The 22,981-nt window shown below is 45.6% G+C and overlaps 1 protein-coding gene across 1 annotated transcript in view; it reads right to left on the minus strand.

Annotated features, from left to right (window-relative positions):
• ACY3 (aminoacylase 3) overlaps positions 1–22,981 on the minus strand; it is a 288,102-nt gene that overhangs the window by 87,924 nt on the left and 177,197 nt on the right. The window contains exon 6 of the mRNA XM_056531150.1: positions 10,886–10,995. Within this exon, the coding sequence (XP_056387125.1) occupies positions 10,886–10,995 (110 nt within the window). The remainder of the gene's footprint in view (positions 1–10,885; positions 10,996–22,981) is intronic.

Raw genomic sequence — 22,981 nt, forward strand, 5'->3', positions numbered from 1 at the left:
GCCACCCACCACACCACTCTGTCACCGGGTAATTTTCAGGACTCTTGATGCTGCTGCTGCCACCTCCAGGCTGTCTCATTCAGCCACTATATTGTCTCCTCATGCTTCAGCCAACTCCAGGCTGTGCCATGCAGCCACTATATGGTCTCCTCATTCTTCACCACCTCCAGGCTGTGCCATGCAGCCACTGTATGGTCTCCTCATGCTTCAGCCACCTCCAGTCTGTGCCATTCAGACACTATATGGTCTCCTCATGCTGCCACAAACTCCAGGCTTTGCCATTCAGCCTCTATATGTTCTACTCCTGCTGCCGCCAACTACAGAATGTGCCATTCAGCCACTATATGGTCTCCTCATGCTTCAGCCATCTCCAGGCTGTGCCATTCAGACACTATATGATCTCCTCAGGCTGCCACACACTCCAGGCTGTGCATTCAGCCACCATATGTTCTACTCATGCTGCCGCCAACTCCAGGCTGTGCCATTCAGCCACTATATGGTCTCCTCATGCTTCACCACCTCCAGGCTGTGCCATTCAGCCACTATATGGTCTCCTCATGCTTAAGCCACCTCCAGGCTGTGCCATTCAGACACCATATGGCCTCCTCATGCTGCCACAAACTCCAAGCAGTTCAGCCACCATATGTTCTTCTCATTCGGCCGCCAAATTCAGGCTGTGCCATTCAGCCACTATATGGTCTCCTCATGCTGCCCCAAACTCCAGGCTGTGCCACTCAGCTGCTATATGTTCTACTCATGCTGCCGCCAACTCCAGGCTGTGCCATTCAGCCACTATATGGTCTCCTCATGCTGCCACAAACTCCAGGCGGTCATTCCGCCACTATATGGTCTCCTCATACTGATGCCACCTCCAGGCTCTGTCATTGTGCCGCTTTGTGACATGTGACTCCTTGTTAGATTTGGTCCTTTGTAACCACATGCCGGGGCCCGGGACATTAAAACTTGGGAGTATAATCTTAAATTTTAATTTCAAAATCTTCAATTTTAAAATTCATCTTTTAACCTTAGGGATTGTGAAGCCCTGTTGTCTACTCATGCTGCCGCCAGCTTCAGGCTGTGCCAATCAGCCACTATATGGTTTACTGATGCTGTTGGGCCTGGGATATTACCTAAAAATAATTTATGGTAGCACTAGCTACCATAAATCTTCAATTTCAATTTTGAAATTCATCTTTTAATCTTAGGGATTGTGAAGCCCTATTGTTTACTCATGGTTCCGCCACCTCAAGACTGTGCCATTCAGCCACTATAAGGTTTACTGATGCTGCTGGGCCTGGGACATTACCTAAAATATTTTATGGTAGAACTACTATATTTTATGCTAGCTACAATAAATCTTCAATTTCAATTTTAAAATTCATCTTTTAATCTTGCGGATTGTGAAGCCCTATTGTCTAATCAGGCTGCCGCCAGCTCCAGGCTGTGTCACTGTGCCACCATATGGTCTCCTTATGCTGTTGGCACCTTAAATTAAACTTTTAAAATGATAATATATCTAAATTCTTTATTTTAAAATTTCAAAAATATCTTTAACCCCTTAAGGACCTATGGATACGCCTTGACGACCTGGTACTTAAGGACCCAGGGCAAATCCATACGCCCGTGGGAATTTCGGTCCCCGCCGCCTGCTAGGCGGGGACCTGACCGTGGTGACTGCTGATATCTATCAGCAGGCACCCCGCGCAAATGCCCAGGGGGGGTCATCAGACCCCCCATGTCGGCGATCGGCGCAAATCGCAAGTGAATTCACACTTGCGATTTGCGCCGATTCCGGGTCATACGGGTCTATGGTGACCCGGAATATAAGGGGGATCACGGTTGTCTAAGACACCTGCGATCCCCCTGAAGGGATAGGAGTGAGGTGGCAGGGGTGCCACCCCTCCTATCCATGCTATTGGTCTGCTATTGATCATCAGAAACGAAGACCAATAGCAGATCGGGGGCAGGGGGTTAACTTTTGTTTTCCCCATCCTGCCCACCCACAATAAGCGGGGCAGAGAGGCGACCAGCAGGCGGCATGTCGTGCGTCTGAAGAGGATGGCTCCCGGGATCCAACAGAAGCCGGTAAGTTGATCTGGAGGGCTACAGTCTGAGACTGTGGTCTCTAAACTCTAGCCCTCCAGATGTTGCAAAACTACAACTCCCAGCATGCCCAGACAGCTGTTTGGGGATGCTGGAATATGTAGTTTTGCGACAGCTGCAGGGGTGCAGTTTGAGACCATTATACAGTGGTCTCTAAACTATATCCCTCCAGATCTTGCAAAACTACAACTCCTAGCATGCCCACATAGCTGTTTGCTGTCTGGGCATGCTGGGATTTGTAGTTTTGCAACATCTGGAGGTCCACAGTTTAGAGATCACTGTGCAGCGATCTATAATCTGTAGCCCTCCAGATGTTGCAAAACTGCAAATCCCAGCATGCCTGAACAGCAAACAGCTGTCTCGGCATGCTGGGAGTTGTAGTTGCGTACCTCCAGCTGTTGCAGATCTACATCTACCAGCAAGCCCTTCGGTGATTAGTACATGCTGGGAGTTGTAGTTTTGCAACAGCTGGAGGCACACTGGTTTGAAAATACTAAGTTAGGTAACAGAACCTAACAGAAAGGTTTTCCAACCAGTGTGCCTCCAGCTGTTGCAAAAGTACAACTCCTCAGTCAGTAAATGCTGGGAGCTGTAGTTTTGAAACAGCTGGAGGTTTGCCCCCCCCCCCCCCCATGTGAACGTACAGGGTACATTCACACGGGTAGGTTTACTGCATATTTCCTGCTTCAAGTTTGGGCTGCGGCAAATTTTTCGTTCCAGCGCAAACTCCTAGCGGGAAACTCACCGTAACACACCAGTGCGAATGTACCCTAAAAACACTACACTACACTACACTAACACATAATAAAGGGTAAAACACTACATATAAACCCCCTTACACTGTTCCCCCCCCCAATAAAAATTAAAAACGGCTTGTACGGCAGTGTTTCCAAAACGGAACCTCCAGCTGTTGCAAAGCAACAACTCCCAGCTTTTCTGGACAGCCACTGACTGTCCAGGCATGCTGGGAGTTTAGCAACAGCTGGAGGCACCCTTTTTGGGAATCACTGGTGTAGAATACCCCTATGTCCACCCCTATGCAATCCCTAATGTAGTCCTCAAATGCGTATGGCACTCTCTCACTTCGGAGCCCTGTCGTATTTCAAGGAAACAGTTTAGGGCCACATATGGGGTATTTCGTACCCGGGAGAAATTGCACTACAAATTTTAGGGGTCTTTTTCTCCTTTTACCCCTTATGAAAAGGAAAAGTTGGGGGCTACACCAGCCTGTTAGTGTAAAAAAAAAATTTTTACACTAAATGATGGTGTTGCCCCATACTTTTCACAAGCGGTAAAAGGAAAAAAAGACCCCCAAAATTTGTAATGCAATTTCTCCCCATATGTGGGTGTAAACAAGGCTCAGGAGTAAAATTTAATTTTTCATTTGCACAGCCCACTGTTCCAAAGATCTGTCAAACACCAGTAGGGTGTAAATAGTCACTGCACCCCTTATTAAATTCTGTGAGGGGTGTCGTTTCCAAAATGGGGTCACATGTGAGGGGTCCATTGTTCTGGCACCACGGGTGGCTTTGTAAACGCACATGGCTCCTGAATACCATTCCAAACTAATTCTCTTTCCAAAAGCTCAATGGCACTCCTCCTCTTCTGAGCATTGTAGTGCACCAGCAGAGCACTTGACGTCCACACATGGGGTATTTCCATACTCAGAAGAAATGGGGTTACAAATTTTGGGGGTCATTTTCTCCTATTACCCCTTGTAAAAATGTAAAATTTTTGGGAAAAAACATTTTTTCATTTACACATCCAAATTTAACAAAAAGTCGTCAAACACCTGTGGGTAGTTGAGGCTCACTGTACCCCTTGTTACGTTCCTTAAGGGGTGTAGTTTCCAAAATAGTATGCCATGTGGGTATTTTTTGCTGTTCTGGCACCACAGGGGATTCCTAAATGCGACATGCCCCCAAAAAACCATTTCAGCAAAATTTGCTTTCAAAAGGCCAAATGTGACTCCTTCTCTTCTGAGCATTGTAGTTCGCCAGCAGAGCATTTTACGTCCTAACATGGGGTATTTCCATACTCAGAAGAGATGGGGTTACAAATTTTGGGGGGCATTTTCTCCCATTACCCTTTGCAAAAATGGTAAATTTGGGTAAAAAACTGCACTTTAGTGAAATAATTTTTTTCCATTTACACATCTGATTTTAACGAAAAGTTGTCAAACACATGTGGGGTGTTAAGGCTCACTGGACCCCTTGTTACGTGCCTTTAGGGGTGTAGTTTCCAAAATGTTATGCCATGTGGGGTTTTCTGCTGTTCTGGCACCATAGGGGCTTCCTAAATGTGACATGCCCCCCAAAAACCATTTCCGCAAAATTCACTCTCCAAAATCCCATTGTCGCTCCTTCCCTTCTGAGCCCTCTACTGCGCCCGCCAAACACTTGACATACACATATGAGGTATTTCCTTACTCGAGTGAAATTAGGTTACAAATTTTGGGGGCTTTTTGTCCTATTACCACTTGTAACAATTTAAAAGCTGGGTCTACAAGAACATGCGAGTGTAAAAAATGAAGATTTTGAATTTTCTCCTTCACTTTGCTGCTATTCCTGTGAAACACCTAAAAGGTTAACACACTTACTGAATGTCATTTTGGATACTTTGAGGGGTGCAGTTTTTATAATTGGGTCATTTGTTGGGTATTTCTAATATGAAGGCCCTTCAAATCCACTTCAAAACTGAACTGGTCCCTGAAAAATTCCGATTTTGAAAATTTTGTGGAAAATTGCTGCGGAACTTTGAAGCCCTCTGATGTCTTCCAAAAGTAAAAACATGTAAACTTTATGACGCAAACATAAAGTAGACATGTTGTGTATGTGAATCAATGTATAATTTATTTGGAATATCCATTTTCCAGAGAGCTTCAAAGTTAAAAAAAATGCAAAAAAGTTAAAAAGTAAAAAAAAAAGCAAAATTTTTAATTTTTTCATAAAATTTTGGAATTTTTCACCAAGAAATAATACAAGTATCGACAAAATTTTACCACTAACATAAAGTAGAATATGTCACGAAAAAACAATCTCGGAATCAGAATGAAAGGTAAAAGCATCCCAGAGTTATTAATGCTTGAAGTGACAGTGGTCAGATGTTCAAAAAATGGCCGGGTCCTTAAGGTATATTTGGGCTGGGTCCTTAAGGGGTTAATCTTCTCTATTGTGAGGCCCTGTGGTCTTGTCAGGCTGTTGCCACCTCCAGACTGGGTAATTCTGCCACTATATGGTCTCCTCGTGCTGCTGCCAATTCCAGGCTGTGTCATTCTGCCAGATTATGGTCTCCTCATGCTGCTGCGCCCTGTTGGCTCTGTCATTGTGCCGCCATGTGGCTCCTTGTTAGATTTGGTTTTGTTGTCATACAGTATTAGTTCAAAGTAAACACCGGGACATTAAACTTGGGAATCTAATATAAATCTTAAATTTAAAAAATCGATGTAATCTTTTAAAAAATTAGGCCCTATGGTCATCTACATCATATTAGGCTGCTTTCACACTATAGGGTTCACCCGTTAATAAACGTACATTTGAAAAATTATTATTAACGCCCTTATACAACCCCATTGAAGTCAATGGGTTTTTTCTTTAGCCGTTATAGCCCGTCATGACTAACGGACGTTAGTTGTGATGGGAGAAATAACGTGACATGCACAAATTTTTCGCCCGTCACAAGAAACGGTTAAATTAACGGACGTTACTTTTAACATTGAAGTCTATGGGCAATGGACGTTAGTAAATACACCCATTAATGCCCGTTATTATAACGGATGCTATTTTTACTGAGCATGCTCAGAAGAGGTGACATCAGCAGACTCCTGCAGTGCTGAGGGACTACTACTACTTCCATCATGGAACAGACTTGTTTCCATGATGGGAGTAGTAATTCCCTAGCTGCAGGAGTCTGCAGACAGCTGGGGAGGCTACATTAGTGTTTGTACTACTACCCCCATCATGGAACAGAGTTTTCCATGATGGGGGCTGTAGTACAGGGGCTGAGGGATTGATCGCACCGGGTTTCACTTCTGAGACTCGATGCAATCTGAAGTTATTAAGCAGGGGAGCAGGAGGCAAGCTCCGCAACCCTGCGATGTATCAGTGTGTTTTAACTTTCATTTTTAAATCCCCCGAGGGGAGCCCTGAATGGCCGGTACTGAGGAGCCAATCAGGGCTCTCAGAGGGAGATTTAAAAATGAACATTGTGACTAGCAGGGGCCATATGTATATTAAAGGACAAGTCTCACAGTAAACAATTGTTCAGCTTCTAGTGCAGAAGGTAAAGTTATATAGGTTTGTAAATCACTTCCATTACCAATGCTGCTTAGAAACAAGCTTTTTCTGCATTCTTCTGTCTGACAGGAAATTCAGCTGTTCCAGGTTTTCATGACTTTCGACCCCCTATTCAGGCTGTTATCAGCAGCATCCCGGGGCCGTGACGTGACAATTACCCAGAAAACCCCTGTGCTGCAGAGAGCTCCCTGTGCTTGGCCTTAGCCCCTCCCATCTGATGAATATTCACACTGTCCTCCCTCTGTTCTGCAGTGATTGGCTGAGCAGCACTGCCTATATTCCGGCTGATTCAGATCATAGCAGAGTCAGCAAGCAGACTTATTCTCTCCCCTCTCCTTGCTAATGTTTTTACACTGAGAACGGAGGAGAGGGGGGAGGGGAGGGAGCTGCCAGCGTAGGGCTGTCACACTGAGAATGGAGGGGAGGGAGAGAGGGAGAGTAGAGTTGTCACACTGAGCACTGGGGAGAGAGGAGTGCAGGGCAGAGAAGGGGGGAGGTGATTGTGCCAGTGTAAAGCTATTTCACTGAGAGGAGTAGGGGAGGGAGTTATTTTACAGTGTAAAACTGCAGCTTCAACTCCAGGGTCCCTCTCTCTGAGCACTGAGATTACATTTTGTTTTCTCGTGGCCACCCTGCTGTATAGGGCTATGATTGGAGCTCAGTGTTATGTGGGAGTGAGCTAGCAGAGCTGTAGGAGGGACTAACATAAGTTAGGGGTGGTAACAAGCTCTCTGCTCAGGCAGCTGAGAGCAGGAAATGTGAGCAGTGCATGCAGGGAAATGTAGTATTTGAGATCACAGGCATAGCCACCATAACCAGGAAGTAACTGGAATTTATGAGCTGAATAGCTGGTGAATGGGGGCCGGAAAAAAAATCACAAACATGTCAGAGAGGTGGTAGGTGAATATACTATGGAATGGCTAGGTATTTTTTTTTCTTTGCTGCATGGGATATCTTCTTTAAAAGTGACTTAAATGTGAATTAAACATCACAGCACGATACCATCACCAGGAACGGGTAATATTTAATCACTACTTCAATAACTTTTGTGGACATTCAACCAACATTATTCCAACATACACAGACTGTTTAGTATCCGGATGTCCAGTCCAGTAGCTAAATTTAGTAATTCCCTGTATGTTTTATATGGTCAATTTTTTACTTAGATTTTTATCATATGCATATTTTGTATGTTGTATTTGCCATTTATTTTTCCTTCCACAAAGGCCCTGTGTGAGGAATATACGCAATTAAAATCTTATACATGTAATAAAATAATTGAAGCATGGTCTTGAAAATATTTTTTAACCTTTTTTTTTTTTTAACTACTATCCTTGAGGTTTGGGCTATTTTTGCACCACATATTTAGATTATTTCATCACTTTGGGTATAAGTGATTGCCCCTATACCTCGGACAGTAGTAAATTGTGAGCTGCACCAACCACTTATTTTTTTTGCAATTTACAAATCTGTTTAACTTTCTGGCACCATAGTAACATAGTTCATAAGGTTGAAAAAAGAGTCCATCAAGTTCAACCTATAACCCTAATAAGTCCCTATTGAATTGAGTTGATCCAGAGGAAGGCAAAAAACCCTCATACTAGAGGTAAAAATTCCTTCCCGACTCCAAATATGGCAGTCAGAATAAATCCCTGGATCAACCTTCTGTCCCTATAAATCTAGTATCCATAACCAGTAATGTTATTACTCTCCAAAAATGCATCCAGCCCCTTTTTGAACTCTATTACAGAGTTCACCATGTTCATTTAAAATAAAAAAAAGTTTTCCACTGGAGTACCTTTTTTTTCAAATCTGACCACTGTCAATTTATATATGAATATAATATATTATATTATATATTAACTCTGGGATGCTTTTACCTTTTATTCTGATTCTGAGACAGTTTTTTCATGACATATTCTACTTTAACATAGTGGTAAATTTTTGTTGTTATTTGCATCCTTTCTTGGTGAAAAATCACTAAATTTCATGAAAATGGTGAAAATTTTGCATTTTTTGAACTTTGAAACTCTCTGCTTGTAAGGAAAATGGATATTCCAAATAAATAATATACAGTGACCCCCCGACCTACGATGGCCCCGACATACGATCAAATCGACATACGATGGCCTCTCAGAGGCCATCGCATGTCGATGTCAGCATCGACATACAATGCTTTTTTTTGTCGGCGCCATCGCATTAAGTGCTATCCGGCAGCGCCAAATGCTTAAGCTGCAGCCGGATAGCAGCTTAATGTTCCCCGTATGGTGCGGTAAGTATTACTTACCCCTCCACGATGCCCCGGGGTGCCCTCCGGGTCCAGCGCTGGTCTTCCGGTGTCTTTTGGCCCTCTCCGATGACGTCAATACGCTGCTGTGCACGTCATCCAATAGGAATGGCGTACGCAGCGGCATAATGATGTCGCTACGCAGGCCCAGTAAGGCCTTGCGGAACAAAGCAGAGGACCGGAGAAGACAGCGGAGGACCGGAGAAGACAGCGGAGAGCCCACAGCGGAGGCCCGGGGTCACCATCGGGAGCGGCGGGGACACCATCTCCAGACGCGGGGACAGGTGAGTACAGCTTCCTATACTTTACATTGCACGAATCCCTCAACATACGATGGATTCGACAAACGATGGCTCGTTTGGAACGAATTACCATCGTATGTTGAGGGACCACTGTATTGATTCACAAATACAATATATCTGCTTTATGTTGGCATCATAAAGTTGATATGTTTTTACTTTTTGAAGACATCAGAGGGCTTCAAAGTATAGCAGCAATTTTCAAAATGTTCACGGAAAATTCAAAATCTTAATTTTTCAGGGATCAGTTAAGTTTGAAGTGGATTTGAGGGGCCTTTCTGTGAGAAATACCCCACAAATGACCCAATTATAGAAACGGTACCCCTCAAAGTATTCAAAATGCCATTCAGAAAGTTTGCTAACCTTTTAGGTGTTTCACAGGAACAGCAGCAAAGTGGAGGAGAAAAATCAAGATCTCCATTTTTTACCCTAACATGTTCATGTAGCCCATTTTTTTTCATTTTTAAAAGGGTTATAAGGAGAAAAAGACCCACAAAATTTGTAGCCCAATTTCTCTCAAGTAAGGAAATACCTTATATGTTGACGTAAAGTGTTCTGCGGGCGCACAACATGGCTCAAAAGGGAAAGAGCAACTGTGGGATTTTGGAGGGCGTATTTTGCTGAAATGTTTTTTGGGGGGCATGTTGCATTTAGGAAGCCCCCATGGTGCCAGAACAGCAAAAAATAATCCCCATGGCATACTATTAGGGAAACTCACAGGTGTTTGACAGGTTTGCATTGAAGTTGGATGTGAAAATGAAAAAATTGATTTTTACCACTAAAATGATGGTGTACCTATATGGTGATGGAAATACCCCAGATGTGTACGTAAAGTGGTCTGCTGGCGCACAACAGGTCTCAGAACAGTAGGATCGCCATTGGGCTTTTGGAAAGAGAATTTGGTTGGAATAGAAGTCGGGGGCCATTCTCTGTCACAGCATGTTTACATTGTTTAGCATGTGACAGTTTAATTTCAGGACGAGCCAGCTCGTCCTAATGCGGCAAGTACTCGCTGATTAGGATCAGCCGGCTTGTCCTGCGTCGGCAACCAGTTAAAAAAAAAATATATATATATATATATGTAGTAAAGAAAACTGCTCCTGAAAATCCCACCACTAGGGGTCCCCATACCTGCTAGGACACTAACCAGTCCTGCAGCAGCATCAGGCTTCTCCATGAGTCATGGACAAGTGATGAATCATGGACAAGGTTGCATGAGCAGACACGACAATCATCTTCCACCACCACAAGGCAGGGACACGCCCCTTCCCCTGAGAGGATTTTTAACACTGTGAGCTAAAGAAAAGAAATATTTTTTTATAATAAATATAGGGGAAAGAGGCATAAAAATTTGATGTACATGATCAGGATTAGGTACTGAGTAACATATTGAATTTTTGTGATCTGAAAAGTACGCTTTAAATACCTTCTTAGCAGTGGTAGAGAGGGCATCAGAATTGTTGCACAGTGTTAGAAACGTGTTTGCCACTTATTTAATTGCCAGTTTGCGTCGTACCGAGCTGAATCGAACCAAAATTTTTGAAAAGGATTGGAACTGGCGAGTTAAACTGTTCAAAAGTTTGCTCAAAACTAGTCACTATGTTACATAGGTACTTTTATCAGCACTGATTAGGCAGTTTCTAAGTATGCAGGAATCTTCCCCCTTAGAATGGCAAATTTGTCAGTTTATTCTTACATTTGCAGGGTGAATAATTGAGGGACAGCAGAATGCGGAGTTCTGAGATAAGATGCTTTTGAATTTTATTTTAAGGGCAATACATATATTTAGGACTACAGGTATATCAAGAGATCTGATGTTAATAATTATATCATAATAAATCTTTATGATGTCAATTATTGATACTTTTAATTGATCATTTCTCTTAGTTTGTGATGTTTACCTGAAGAGAAGGGTGTACAACTGCAGATATCGCTCCATCAGGTGATAGAGGAAATTGTACATGACCAACACGCTGAAAAACATCAACTTCAAAAGCTGGAAACTCCATTCCTTAAAATGAAAAGAAAATGTGTTACCAATATAAATTACCATTGTAAATACAATTATGGTGGGATGCAAACTTTTAACAACATGTTCCCTTCTTCGTGTGCTGGATGCCAACAGTGCTGGATGCCATGGAAAATGTGTATACGTTTGTACTATGTAAAACTACAACTTACACTATGACCTGAACAATAGTAAGGACATGCTGTGAGTTGTGGCTTTACAAACTATGGACCAGACATCATCTTGCCCTAGACCTTATGTAGAGTAGACCTAAATTGGAGTAGCACTCTGTCCTTCTTTCTCTGTTCACTCCAGACCGCCATATTCAGGGGCATACAGAAGATTTCTCAAGGAGTTAGATAAAATTGATGTGGGAGAAATGTGCAGCCTTTTCATACCCATTATGTAAAACTCTGCTGGTGTTTGCTGAACTGGATTTATGGAGAGGCATAGAAATATGAGACAGCCTTGTGGCTTCCTTAGATTCCTGCACTAGTTTATTCTTCCATGCAGGTATAGATTGGCACACATGTGGTGTGTGCTGAAGCCCCTTCCCCTGATGCAAATTCACATTCCCTTTTTTCCCCCATGTTGTGAGTGGCGCAGACTGTAAAAAGTAAAAAAATAATTGGGAAAACTCGTTTTTCCTGGCTTTCAACAGCCTTCGCCAATTATGCAGATTGGTAAATCTCCCCCAATACCTCCTCTACACCCTTCAGTGACAAAATAAACCTTCATACACCAAGTATATAATTTGCACCAGGACTTACCAGTCACTATTATAAACCAAGAGAATGGTACGGCCATTCAGCCAATATATGGTTTACTGATGCTGCTAAGCTTGGCCTAAAAGCATAAATCTTCAATTTAAATTTCAAAATTCATCTTTTAATATTAGGGATTGTAAAGGCCTAGTGTCTACTCATGATGCTACCAACTCCTGGCTGTGCCATTCAGCCACTATATGGTCTCCTCATACGGATACCACCTCCAGGTTCTGTCATTGTACTGCCATGTGACATGTGACTGCTTCTGCCAACTCCATGCTGTGCCATTTGGACACTATATGGTCTCCTCATGCTTTAGTCAACTCCAGGCTGTGTCATTCAGCCATTATATGGTCTACTCATGCATCAGCCACCTCCAGGCTGTGTAATTAAGCCAATTTATGGTTTACTGATGCTGCCCGGTCGGGGCCTAAATAATTTTTATGGTAGCACTAGCTACCCTAAATTTTCAATTTAAATTTTAAAATGCATCTTTTAATCTTAGGGATTGTGAAGCCCTAGTGTCTATTCATGCTGCTGCCAGCTCCAGGCTGTGTCATTAGGCAACTATATGGTCGCCTCATACTGATGCAACCTCCAGGTTCTGTCATTGTACTGCCATGTGACTCCTTGTTAAATTTGGTCTTTTGTACCCATACGTCGGGGCCCGGGGCACTAAAACTTAGGAGTTAAAATTTCAATTTCAAAATCCTCTATTTCTATTTAAAAAAAAAAAAAAAACATTTCAATGGTCTCCTCATACTTCAGCCAACTCCAGGCTGAGTCATTCAGCCAATATATGGTTTACTGATGCTATTCAGCATGGGCCTAACATTTTTTTATGGTAGCACTAGCTACCATAAATCTTCAATTTAAATTTCAAAATTCATCTTTTAATCTTAGGGATTTTGAAGCCCTAGTGTCTACTGTTACGCTGAGCGCTCCGGGTCCCCGTTCCTCCCCGGAGCGCTCGCTACACTCTTCCCGCTGCAGCGCTCCGGTCAGATCCACTGACCCGGGGCGCTGCGATTCCGCTTCCAGCCGGGGTGCGATTCGCGATGCGGGTAGCGCCCGCTCGCGATGCGCACCCCGGCTCCCGTACCTGACTCGCTCTCCCTCGGTCCTGTCCCGGCGCGCGCGGCCCCGCTCCCTAGGGCGCGCGCGCGCCGGGTCTTTGCGATTTAAAGGGCCACTGCGCCGCTGATTGGCGCAGTGATTCCAATTAGTGTCTTCACCTGTGCACTTCCCTATATCACCTCACTTCCCCTGCACTTCCTTGCCGGATCTTGTTGCCATTGTGCCAGTGAAAGCGTTTCCTTGTGTGTTCCTAGCCTGTGTTCCAGACCTCCTGCCGTTGCCCCTGACTACGATCCTTGCTGCCTGCCCCGACCTTCTGCTACGTCCGACCTTGCTTCTGTCTACTCCCTTGTACCGCGCCTATCTTCAGCAGCCAGAGAGGTGAGCCGTTGCTAGTGGATACGACCTGGTCACTACCGCCGCAGCAAGACCATCCCGCTTTGCGGCGGGCTCTGGTGAAAACCAGTAGTGGCTTAGAACCGATCCACTAGCACGGTCCACGCCAATCCCTCTCTGGCACAGAGGATCCACTGCCTGCCAGCCGGCATCGTGACAGTAGATCCGGCCATGGATCCCGCTGAAGTTCCTCTGCCAGTTGTCGCTGACCTTACCACGGTGGTCGCCCAGCAGTCACAACAGATAGCGCAACAAGGCCAACAGCTGTCTCAACTGACCGTTATGCTACAGCAGTTACTACCACAGCTTCAGCAGTCATCTCCTCCGCCAGCTCCTGCACCTCCTCCGCAGCGAGTGGCCGCTCCTGGTCTACGCCTATCCTTGCCGGATAAATTTGATGGGGACTCTAAGTTTTGCCGTGGCTTTCTTTCCCAATGTTCCCTGCATCTGGAGATGATGTCGGACCTGTTTCCCACTGAAAGGTCTAAGGTGGCTTTCGTAGTCAGCCTTCTCTCTGGAAAAGCCCTGTCTTGGGCCACACCGCTCTGGGACCGCAATGACCCCATCACTGCCTCTGTACACTCCTTCTTCTCGGAAATCCGAAGTGTCTTTGAGGAACCTGCCCGAGCCTCTTCTGCTGAGACTGCCCTGTTGAACCTGGTCCAGGGTAATTCTTCCGTTGGCGAGTATGCCGTACAATTCCGTACTCTTGCTTCAGAATTATCCTGGAATAATGAGGCCCTCTGCGCGACCTTTAAAAAAGGCCTATCCAGCAACATTAAAGATGTTCTGGCCGCACGAGAAATTCCTGCTAATCTACATGAACTTATTCACCTAGCCACTCGCATTGACATGCGTTTTTCCGAAAGGCGTCAGGAGCTCCGCCAAGATATGGACTCTGTTCGCACGAGGCGTTTCTTCTCCTCGGCTCCTCTCTCCTCTGGTCCCCTGCAATCTGTTCCTGTGCCTCCCGCCGTGGAGGCTATGCAGGTCGACCGGTCTCGCCTGACACCTCAAGAGAGGACACGACGCCGCATGGAGAACCTCTGCCTGTACTGTGCTAGTACCGAACACTTCCTGAGGGATTGTCCTATCCGTCCTCCCCGCCTGGAAAGACGTACGCTGACTCCGCACAAAGGTGAGACAGTCCTTGATGTCTACTCTGCTTCTCCACGTCTTACTGTGCCTGTGCGGATGTCTGCCTCTGCCTTCTCCTTCTCTACTGTGGCCTTCTTGGACTCTGGATCTGCAGGAAATTTTATTTTGGCCTCTCTTGTCAACAGGTTCAACATCCCAGTGACCAGTCTCGCCAGACCCCTTTACATCAATTGTGTAAACAATGAAAGATTGGACTGTACCATACGTTTCCGCACGGAGCCCCTTCTTATGAGCATCGGATCTCATCACGAGAGGATTGAACTTTTGGTCCTCCCCAATTGCACCTCGGAAATTCTCCTTGGACTTCCTTGGCTTCAACTTCATTCCCCAACCCTGGATTGGTCCACTGGGGAGATCAAGAGTTGGGGGCCCTCTTGTTCCAAGGACTGTCTAAAACCGGTTCCCAGTAACCCTTGCCGTGACTCTGTGGTTCCTCCAGTAACCGGTCTCCCTAAGGCCTATATGGACTTCGCGGATGTTTTCTGCAAAAAACAAGCTGAGACTCTACCTCCTCACAGGCCTTATGATTGTCCTATCGACCTCCTCCCGGGCACTACTCCACCCCGGGGCAGAATTTATCCTCTCTCTGCCCCAGAGACTCTTGCCATGTCGGAATACGTCCAGGAAAATTTAAAAAAGGGCTTTATCCGTAAATCCTCCTCTCCTGCCGGAGCCGGATTTTTCTTTGTGTCCAAAAAAGATGGCTCCCTACGTCCTTGCATTGACTACCGCGGTCTTAATAAAATCACGGTTAAGAACCGCTACCCCCTACCCCTCATCTCTGAACTCTTTGATCGCCTCCAAGGTGCCCGCATCTTTACTAAATTGGACTTAAGAGGCGCCTATAACCTCATCCGCATCAGAGAGGGGGATGAGTGGAAAACGGCATTTAACACCAGGGATGGACACTTTGAGTATCTGGTCATGCCCTTTGGCCTGTGCAACGCCCCTGCTGTCTTCCAAGACTTTGTTAATGAAATTTTTCGTGATCTGTTATACTCCTGTGTTGTTGTATATCTGGACGATATCCTAATTTTTTCTGCCAATCTAGAAGAACACCGCCAGCATGTCCGTATGGTTCTTCAGAGACTTCGTGACAATCAACTCTATGCCAAAATTGAGAAATGTCTGTTTGAATGCCAATCTCTTCCTTTTCTAGGATATTTGGTCTCTGGCCAGGGACTACAAATGGATCCAGACAAACTCTCTGCCGTCTTAGATTGGCCACGCCCCTCTGGACTCCGTGCTATCCAACGCTTTTTGGGGTTCGCCAATTATTACAGGCAATTTATTCCACATTTTTCTACCGTTGTGGCTCCTATCGTGGCTTTAACCAAAAAAAATGCCGATCCCAAGTCTTGGCCTCCTCAAGCGGAAGACGCCTTTAAACGACTCAAGTCTGCCTTTTCTTCGGCTCCCGTGCTCTCCAGACCTGACCCTTCCAAACCCTTCCTATTGGAGGTTGATGCCTCTTCAGTGGGAGCGGGAGCTGTTCTTCTACAAAAAAATTCTTCCGGGCATGCTGTCACTTGTGGTTTTTTTTCTAGGACCTTCTCTCCGGCGGAGAGGAACTACTCCATCGGGGATCGAGAGCTTCTAGCCATTAAATTAGCACTTGAGGAATGGAGGCATCTGTTGGAGGGATCAAGATTTCCAGTTATTATTTACACCGACCACAAGAACCTCTCCTACCTCCAGTCTGCCCAACGGCTGAATCCTCGCCAGGCCCGGTGGTCTCTGTTCTTTGCCCGATTTAATTTTGAGATTCACTTTCGTCCTGCCGATAAGAACATTAGGGCCGATGCTCTCTCTCGTTCCTCGGATGCCTCAGAAGTTGAACTCTCTCCGCAACACATCATTCCACCTGACTGCCTGATCTCCACTTCTCCTGCCTCCATCAGACAAACTCCTCCAGGAAAGACCTTTGTTTCTCCACGCCAACGCCTCGGAATCCTCAAATGGGGTCACTCCTCCCATCTCGCAGGTCATGTGGGCATCAAGAAATCTGTGCAACTCATCTCCCGCTTCTATTGGTGGCCGACTCTGGAGACGGATGTTGTGGACTTTGTGCGAGCCTGCACTATCTGTGCCCGGGATAAGACTCCTCGCCAGAAGCCCGCTGGTTTTCTTCATCCCCTGCCTGTCCCCGAACAGCCTTGGTCTCTGATTGGTATGGATTTTATTACTGATTTACCCCCTTCCCGTGGCAACACTGTTATTTGGGTGGTCGTTGATCGATTCTCCAAAATGGCACATTTCATCCCTCTTCCTGGTCTTCCTTCAGCGCCTCAGTTGGCTAAACAATTTTTTGTACACATTTTTCGTCTTCACGGGTTGCCTACGCAGATCGTCTCGGATAGAGGCGTCCAATTCGTGTCTAAATTCTGGAGGGCTCTCTGTAAACAACTCAAGATTAAATTAAATTTTTCTTCTGCATATCATCCCCAGTCCAATGGACAAGTAGAAAGAATTAACCAGGTCTTGGGTGATTATTTGCGACATTTTGTTTCCTCCCGCCAGGATGACTGGGCAGATCTCCTTCCATGGGCCGAATTCTCGTACAACTTCAGAGTCTCTGAATCTTCCTCCAAATCCCCATTTTTCGTGGTGTACGGCCGTCACCCTCTTCCCCCCCTCCCTACTCCCTTGCCCTCTGGTCTGCCCGCTGTGGATGAAATTTCTCGTGACCTTTCCACCATATGGAGAGAGACCCAAAATTCTCTCTTACAGGCTTCATCACGCATGAAGAAGTTCGCGGATAAGAAAAGAAGAGCTCCCGTTTTTTCCCCTGGAGACAAGGTATGGCTCTCCGCTAAATATGTCCGCTTCCGTGTCCCTAGCTACAAGTTGGGACCACGCTATCTTGGTCCTTTCAAAATTTTGTGTCAAATTAATCCTGTCTCTTACAAACTTCTTCTTCCTCCGTCTCTTCGTATCCCTAATGCCTTTCACGTCTCTCTTCTTAAACCACTCATCCTCAACCGTTTTTCTCCCAAATCTGTTCCTCCCACTCCTGTTTCCGGCTCCTCGGACATCTTTTCTGTCAAAGAAATCTTAGCTTCTAAAAAGGTCAGAGGGAAAACTTTTTTTTTAGTGGACTGGGAGGGTTGTGGTCCTGAAGAGAGATCCTGGGAACCTGAGGACAACATCCTAGACAAAAGTCTGCTCCTCAGGTTCTCAGGCTCTAAGAAGAGGGGGAGACCCAAGGGGGGGGGTACTGTTACGCTGAGCGCTCCGGGTCCCCGCTCCTCCCCGGAGCGCTCGCTACACTCTTCCCGCTGCAGCGCTCCGGTCAGATCCACTGACCCGGGGCGCTGCGATTCCGCTTCCAGCCGGGGTGCGATTCGCGATGCGGGTAGCGCCCGCTCGCGATGCGCACCCCGGCTCCCGTACCTGACTCGCTCTCCCTCGGTCCTGTCCCGGCGCGCGCGGCCCCGCTCCCTAGGGCGCGCGCGCGCCGGGTCTTTGCGATTTAAAGGGCCACTGCGCCGCTGATTGGCGCAGTGATTCCAATTAGTGTCTTCACCTGTGCACTTCCCTATATCACCTCACTTCCCCTGCACTTCCTTGCCGGATCTTGTTGCCATTGTGCCAGTGAAAGCGTTTCCTTGTGTGTTCCTAGCCTGTGTTCCAGACCTCCTGCCGTTGCCCCTGACTACGATCCTTGCTGCCTGCCCCGACCTTCTGCTACGTCCGACCTTGCTTCTGTCTACTCCCTTGTACCGCGCCTATCTTCAGCAGCCAGAGAGGTGAGCCGTTGCTAGTGGATACGACCTGGTCACTACCGCCGCAGCAAGACCATCCCGCTTTGCGGCGGGCTCTGGTGAAAACCAGTAGTGGCTTAGAACCGATCCACTAGCACGGTCCACGCCAATCCCTCTCTGGCACAGAGGATCCACTGCCTGCCAGCCGGCATCGTGACATCTACTCATGCTGCTGCCAACTCCAGGCAGTGCCATTCAGACACTATATGGTCTACTCATGCTTCAGCCAACTCCAGGCTGTGTCATTCAACCAATATATGGTTTACTGATGCTGCTGGGCCTGGGAATAAACATGTTTTATGGTAGCACTAGCTAACCTAAATATTCAATTTAAATGTCAAAATTCATCTTTCAATTTTAGGGATTGTGAAGCCCTAGTGTCTATTCATGCTGCTGCCAGCTCCAGGCTGTGTCATTTAGCAACTATATGGTCTCCTCATACTGATGCCACCTACAGGTTCTGTCATTGTACTGCCATGTGACATGTGACTCCTTGTTAGATTTGGTCCATTGTACCCACACGTCGGGGCCTGGGACACTAAAACTTGGGATTTAAAATTTCAATTTCAAAATCCTCAATTTCAATTTCAAAATCTTAAATTTCAATGGTCTCCTCATGCTTCAGCCACGTCTAGGCTGTGTCATTCAGCCAATACATGGTTTACTGATGCTGCCGGGCCTGGCCTAAAAAATTTTTAAGGTAGCACTAGCTACCATAAATCTTCAATTTAAATTTCAAAATTCATCTTTTAATCTTAGGGATTGTAAAGGCCTAGTGTCTACTCATGCTGCTGCCACCTCCACGCTGTGTCATTCAGCCACTATATGGTCTCCTCATGCTGCCAACACCTCCACGCTGTGTCATTCAGCCACTATATGGTCTCCTCATGCTGCCAACACCTCCACGCTGTGTCATTCAACCACTATATGGTCTCCTCATACTGATGCCATCTCCAGGCTCTGTCATTGTGCCGCTCGCAGTGACTCTAAAAGTGATGCCTATAATCTGCATGTCATTCTGAATAACAGTATTATTTCACTACCCCAGCACACTCCATATGTGTGTTAGAACAAAGTAAAGTGTTCTACACCCCTATTGAGGCTCTCTGTAGTCCAGAAATAGCCGTTTTTAATATATCGAATTTTTCAAAAGTTCGCTCATCTCTAGTTGAGGTATGCCTAAGATGTAAATTACAGGCCTCTAACATCTTTTTAAGTGGGAGAACTTGTACAATTGGTGGCTGACTAAATACTTTTTTGCCCCACTGTACTTACCATCATTGATGCTTTCCTATGTTCCTTGTGACCATTCTATTTATTACAACATGCTATTTATTACAACTGACCGTATTATTTCTGTTACATAGTTACATAGTTACATAGTACGGTCGAAAAAAGACATATGTCCATCAAGTTCAACCAAGGAATTAAGGGGTAGGGGTGTGGCGCGATATTGGGGAAGGGATGGGATTTTATATTTCTTCATAAGCATTAATGTTATTTTGTTCCAGGAATGTATCTAATCCTGTTTTAAAGCTGTTAATTGTTCCTGCTGTGACCAGTTCCTGAGGTAGACCGTTCCATAAATTCACAGTCCTCACGGTAAAGAAGGCGTGTCGCCCCTTGAGACTAAACTTTTTCTTCTCCAGATGGAGGGAGTGCCCCCTCGTCCTTTGGGGGGGTTTAACCTGGAACAGTTTTTCTCCATATTTTTTTGTTGATGTTGATTTATTTATTTCTGGTAATCCAGTTTATGTCATTCTTAATTCTTACTATAATGTTGTTGTTACTTGTTACAGATCCCTGAATTAAGACCGAAACGTCAGATTGTTTCTGTATCACTGGATCGCATTAATAAAATATATGAGAATCTCTGATATATAAATATATGAGCATCTCTGCCAGAGGAGGTGGTCATGGTGAACTCAGTAAAAGAGTTCAAAAGAGGCCTGGACATGTTTCTGGAGGGTAATAACATTAGGGGTTATGGATAATAGATTTATAGGGCCAGGGATTTATTCTGATCTATATGCCATATTTGGCGTTAGGAAGGAATTTCTGTCCCTTGGTATGGGGCTATTGGCATAAGCCTAAAGCTAAGTTTCCACTTGGCTTTTTTCCTACCAGTTTTTGGAAAACCAAAAGTGGATTCAAAATGAATAGGACATATAAAGAATAGACTTACACTTCTTCTCCCTTATGGATCCACTTCTGACTTTGGCTCTGAAACTGCAGTGACAGTTTTCCAAAAACTGACAGAAAAAAAAACAAGTGGAAACTTAGCCTCATAAGGATTTTTTTTCCTTTTTCTGGATCAACACAGTAAGGACAAAATAAGGTTATTGGCTGAACTTGAGGGACTCTGGTCTTTTTTCAAACTTAAGATCAATGTATGTAACAAGCCATATTTTAAATCAAACACATACTAACTACAGCTTTTCCATAGTCACCAGCATCTTCCTGCAGCCACTAGAGGCCAGAGCACATTTTTTATTTGGGATGTACACAATAACAGCACTCCAGGGGGAAACATTGGTGGGCCACAAAAAATTATGCAGTATGTGGTCTGTGGGCTAGAGACTCCCCACTCCCAGGAAGAGGGGGTGATCCATTGTCACAGCAGCCAGAGGACTTATCTTACTTTAATAAAGCAGACTCTACCAATAGAGCACAGATCACGTAAATCAATACAGTTCAATAGATCTGCATTTATTTTTATGAGGAATCTAATGATTCTTCATCCAAGTCCTCTAAGGAAATTACAATAAAAGATTGGAAAAAAAAAAAAAAAAAAAGAATCAAATAAAGGTTTTACACATATGCATTAACCCCTTCCATACTAAGTTAAAATCATCCTCCATTTCCTATTTTCCATATAATAAATATGTAAACATAATAAAAATAAACATATTGGTATCGCCATATGTGGAATTGTCTAAATTATTAACCCCTTCCTGCAGAATGCCGTATATATATGGCGGATTATGCAATACCTTTGTACATTCCGCCATATATGTATGGCATTCATTAAATATTCGCTCTTGAGGCGCTGAGCGGATTAATCAGCTGAAGTCTTGGTGTGTCCGGCGGGAGACCACTTCCGCCTGACAGCCTGGGACCCCATCTCATTAACCCACCCAGTGATCGGGTGTGCAGATACGGCGGGAGCGGTGAGTGTGCGACAGGAGTGGCAGGTGTGCGGAGGTCCAGCGGCGGGTAAGTGCCCTCCCTCTAGAAGTTGCAAAACTACAACTATACCCAGACAGTGTGGGCATGCTGGGAGTTGTAGTTTTGCAACATCTGGAAAACCACTGTTTAGAGACCATTGTGTAGTGGTCTCTAAACTATGGCAATCCCTATGTTGGAAAACTACAACTCCCAGCATGCCAAGACAACCAATGGCTGTCTGGGCATGCTGGGAGTTGCAGTTTTGCAACATCTGGAGGGTCACATTTTGGAGACCACTGTGTAGTGGTCTCTAAACTGTGGCCATCCATATGTTGGAATGGGCTGGGGGAAAATGTGTGCAAGTGGGTAAGTAACTGGCTCAGTGATAGGAAACAGAGGGTGGTTATTAATGGTACTTATTCTGATTGGGTGACTGTTAATAGTGGGTACCACAGGGGTCAGTCTTGGGTCCTGTTCTATTTATTATATTCATTAACCCTTTAAGGACCATGGACGTATGCGTACGTCTAAGCTCCCTGGTAGTTAAGGACCAAAGACGTACGCGTACGTCCGTGGGAATTTCGGTCCCTGCCACGCGCCAGGTGGGGACCGAACCGGGATGACTGCTGATATCGATCAGCAGTCACCCCGTGCAAATGCCAAGGGGGGTCTTCAAACCAACCCATGTCGGCGAACGCGAATTCACACTTGCGATATGCGCCGATTCCGGTGATGCGGGTCACGTGTGACCTGCTGACCCAGAGATAGTAACCGGCAGGGGAGGGGTTAACGGCATCTTCTCGCAGCTCTGCCCGCTGGCTGAGTTCATTCAGCGGTCAGAGCTGCAAGAAGGAACCTTGGACCCCACCACCTCTGCTGTGATCGGTGCCCCTCAGGAGAGAAGAAGCCCCCTTAGAGCAGGGACACATTACTCAACAGGGAAAGGTAGGAGTAAAAAGTGAAAGTAAAAAAAAAAATCCCCTCCATGACCCTCTAATAGGTCCTCAAGGCTCCGCCACAGTTTTCTTAGCGTGACCTGGGCACTATTAGGGGTTCAGGGCACTGTGATTTGCCCCCCCCCCCCCTTTTTTTGTCTGCAGCAGGTTTTTTTTTTACCCCATATAACGGTGTTTGATTTTTAATCACACACCGTTATATAATACAGTCACACTAAACACACACTACATACTCCCCTGACCCCCCCCCCCCCCACCACCACAGTTATTTTTTCAGTGACTGCCTTGTTAATCACATGGTGGAGCAGACAAATCTGTACGCCCAGCAGTTCATCGCCCACCACCCTGATTCTGTTTGGCCAGGCCCAATGAATGTTACGCCATTGATGCAGCAGAAATGAGGACATTTTGGGGCCTTGTGCGGCATATGGGCCTGGTCAAAAAGCCAAGTGTCAGGCAGTACTGGAGCGGCCTTACTTTGTAAAGCCAGCCATAGGCGGGATCACTTCGAGGTGGACATGCCACATTATCTGCATAATGCAGGCATTTCCGAATGGCCTGGAACAGCCTACGTGCCATGACCATACTGTAAAGCGGGGTCTGGTATAGGATGTATAGGATACATAGGTCTGGTATAGGTCATCAATCACGTTGGGGCCAAATTTTTGGAGGCCTACCTACCCCTCAGGGAGCTCTCGGTAGA

The sequence above is a fragment of the Hyla sarda genome, chromosome 7 (genome assembly GCF_029499605.1).
Source record: "Hyla sarda isolate aHylSar1 chromosome 7, aHylSar1.hap1, whole genome shotgun sequence".
NCBI lineage: Eukaryota > Metazoa > Chordata > Amphibia > Anura > Hylidae > Hyla > Hyla sarda.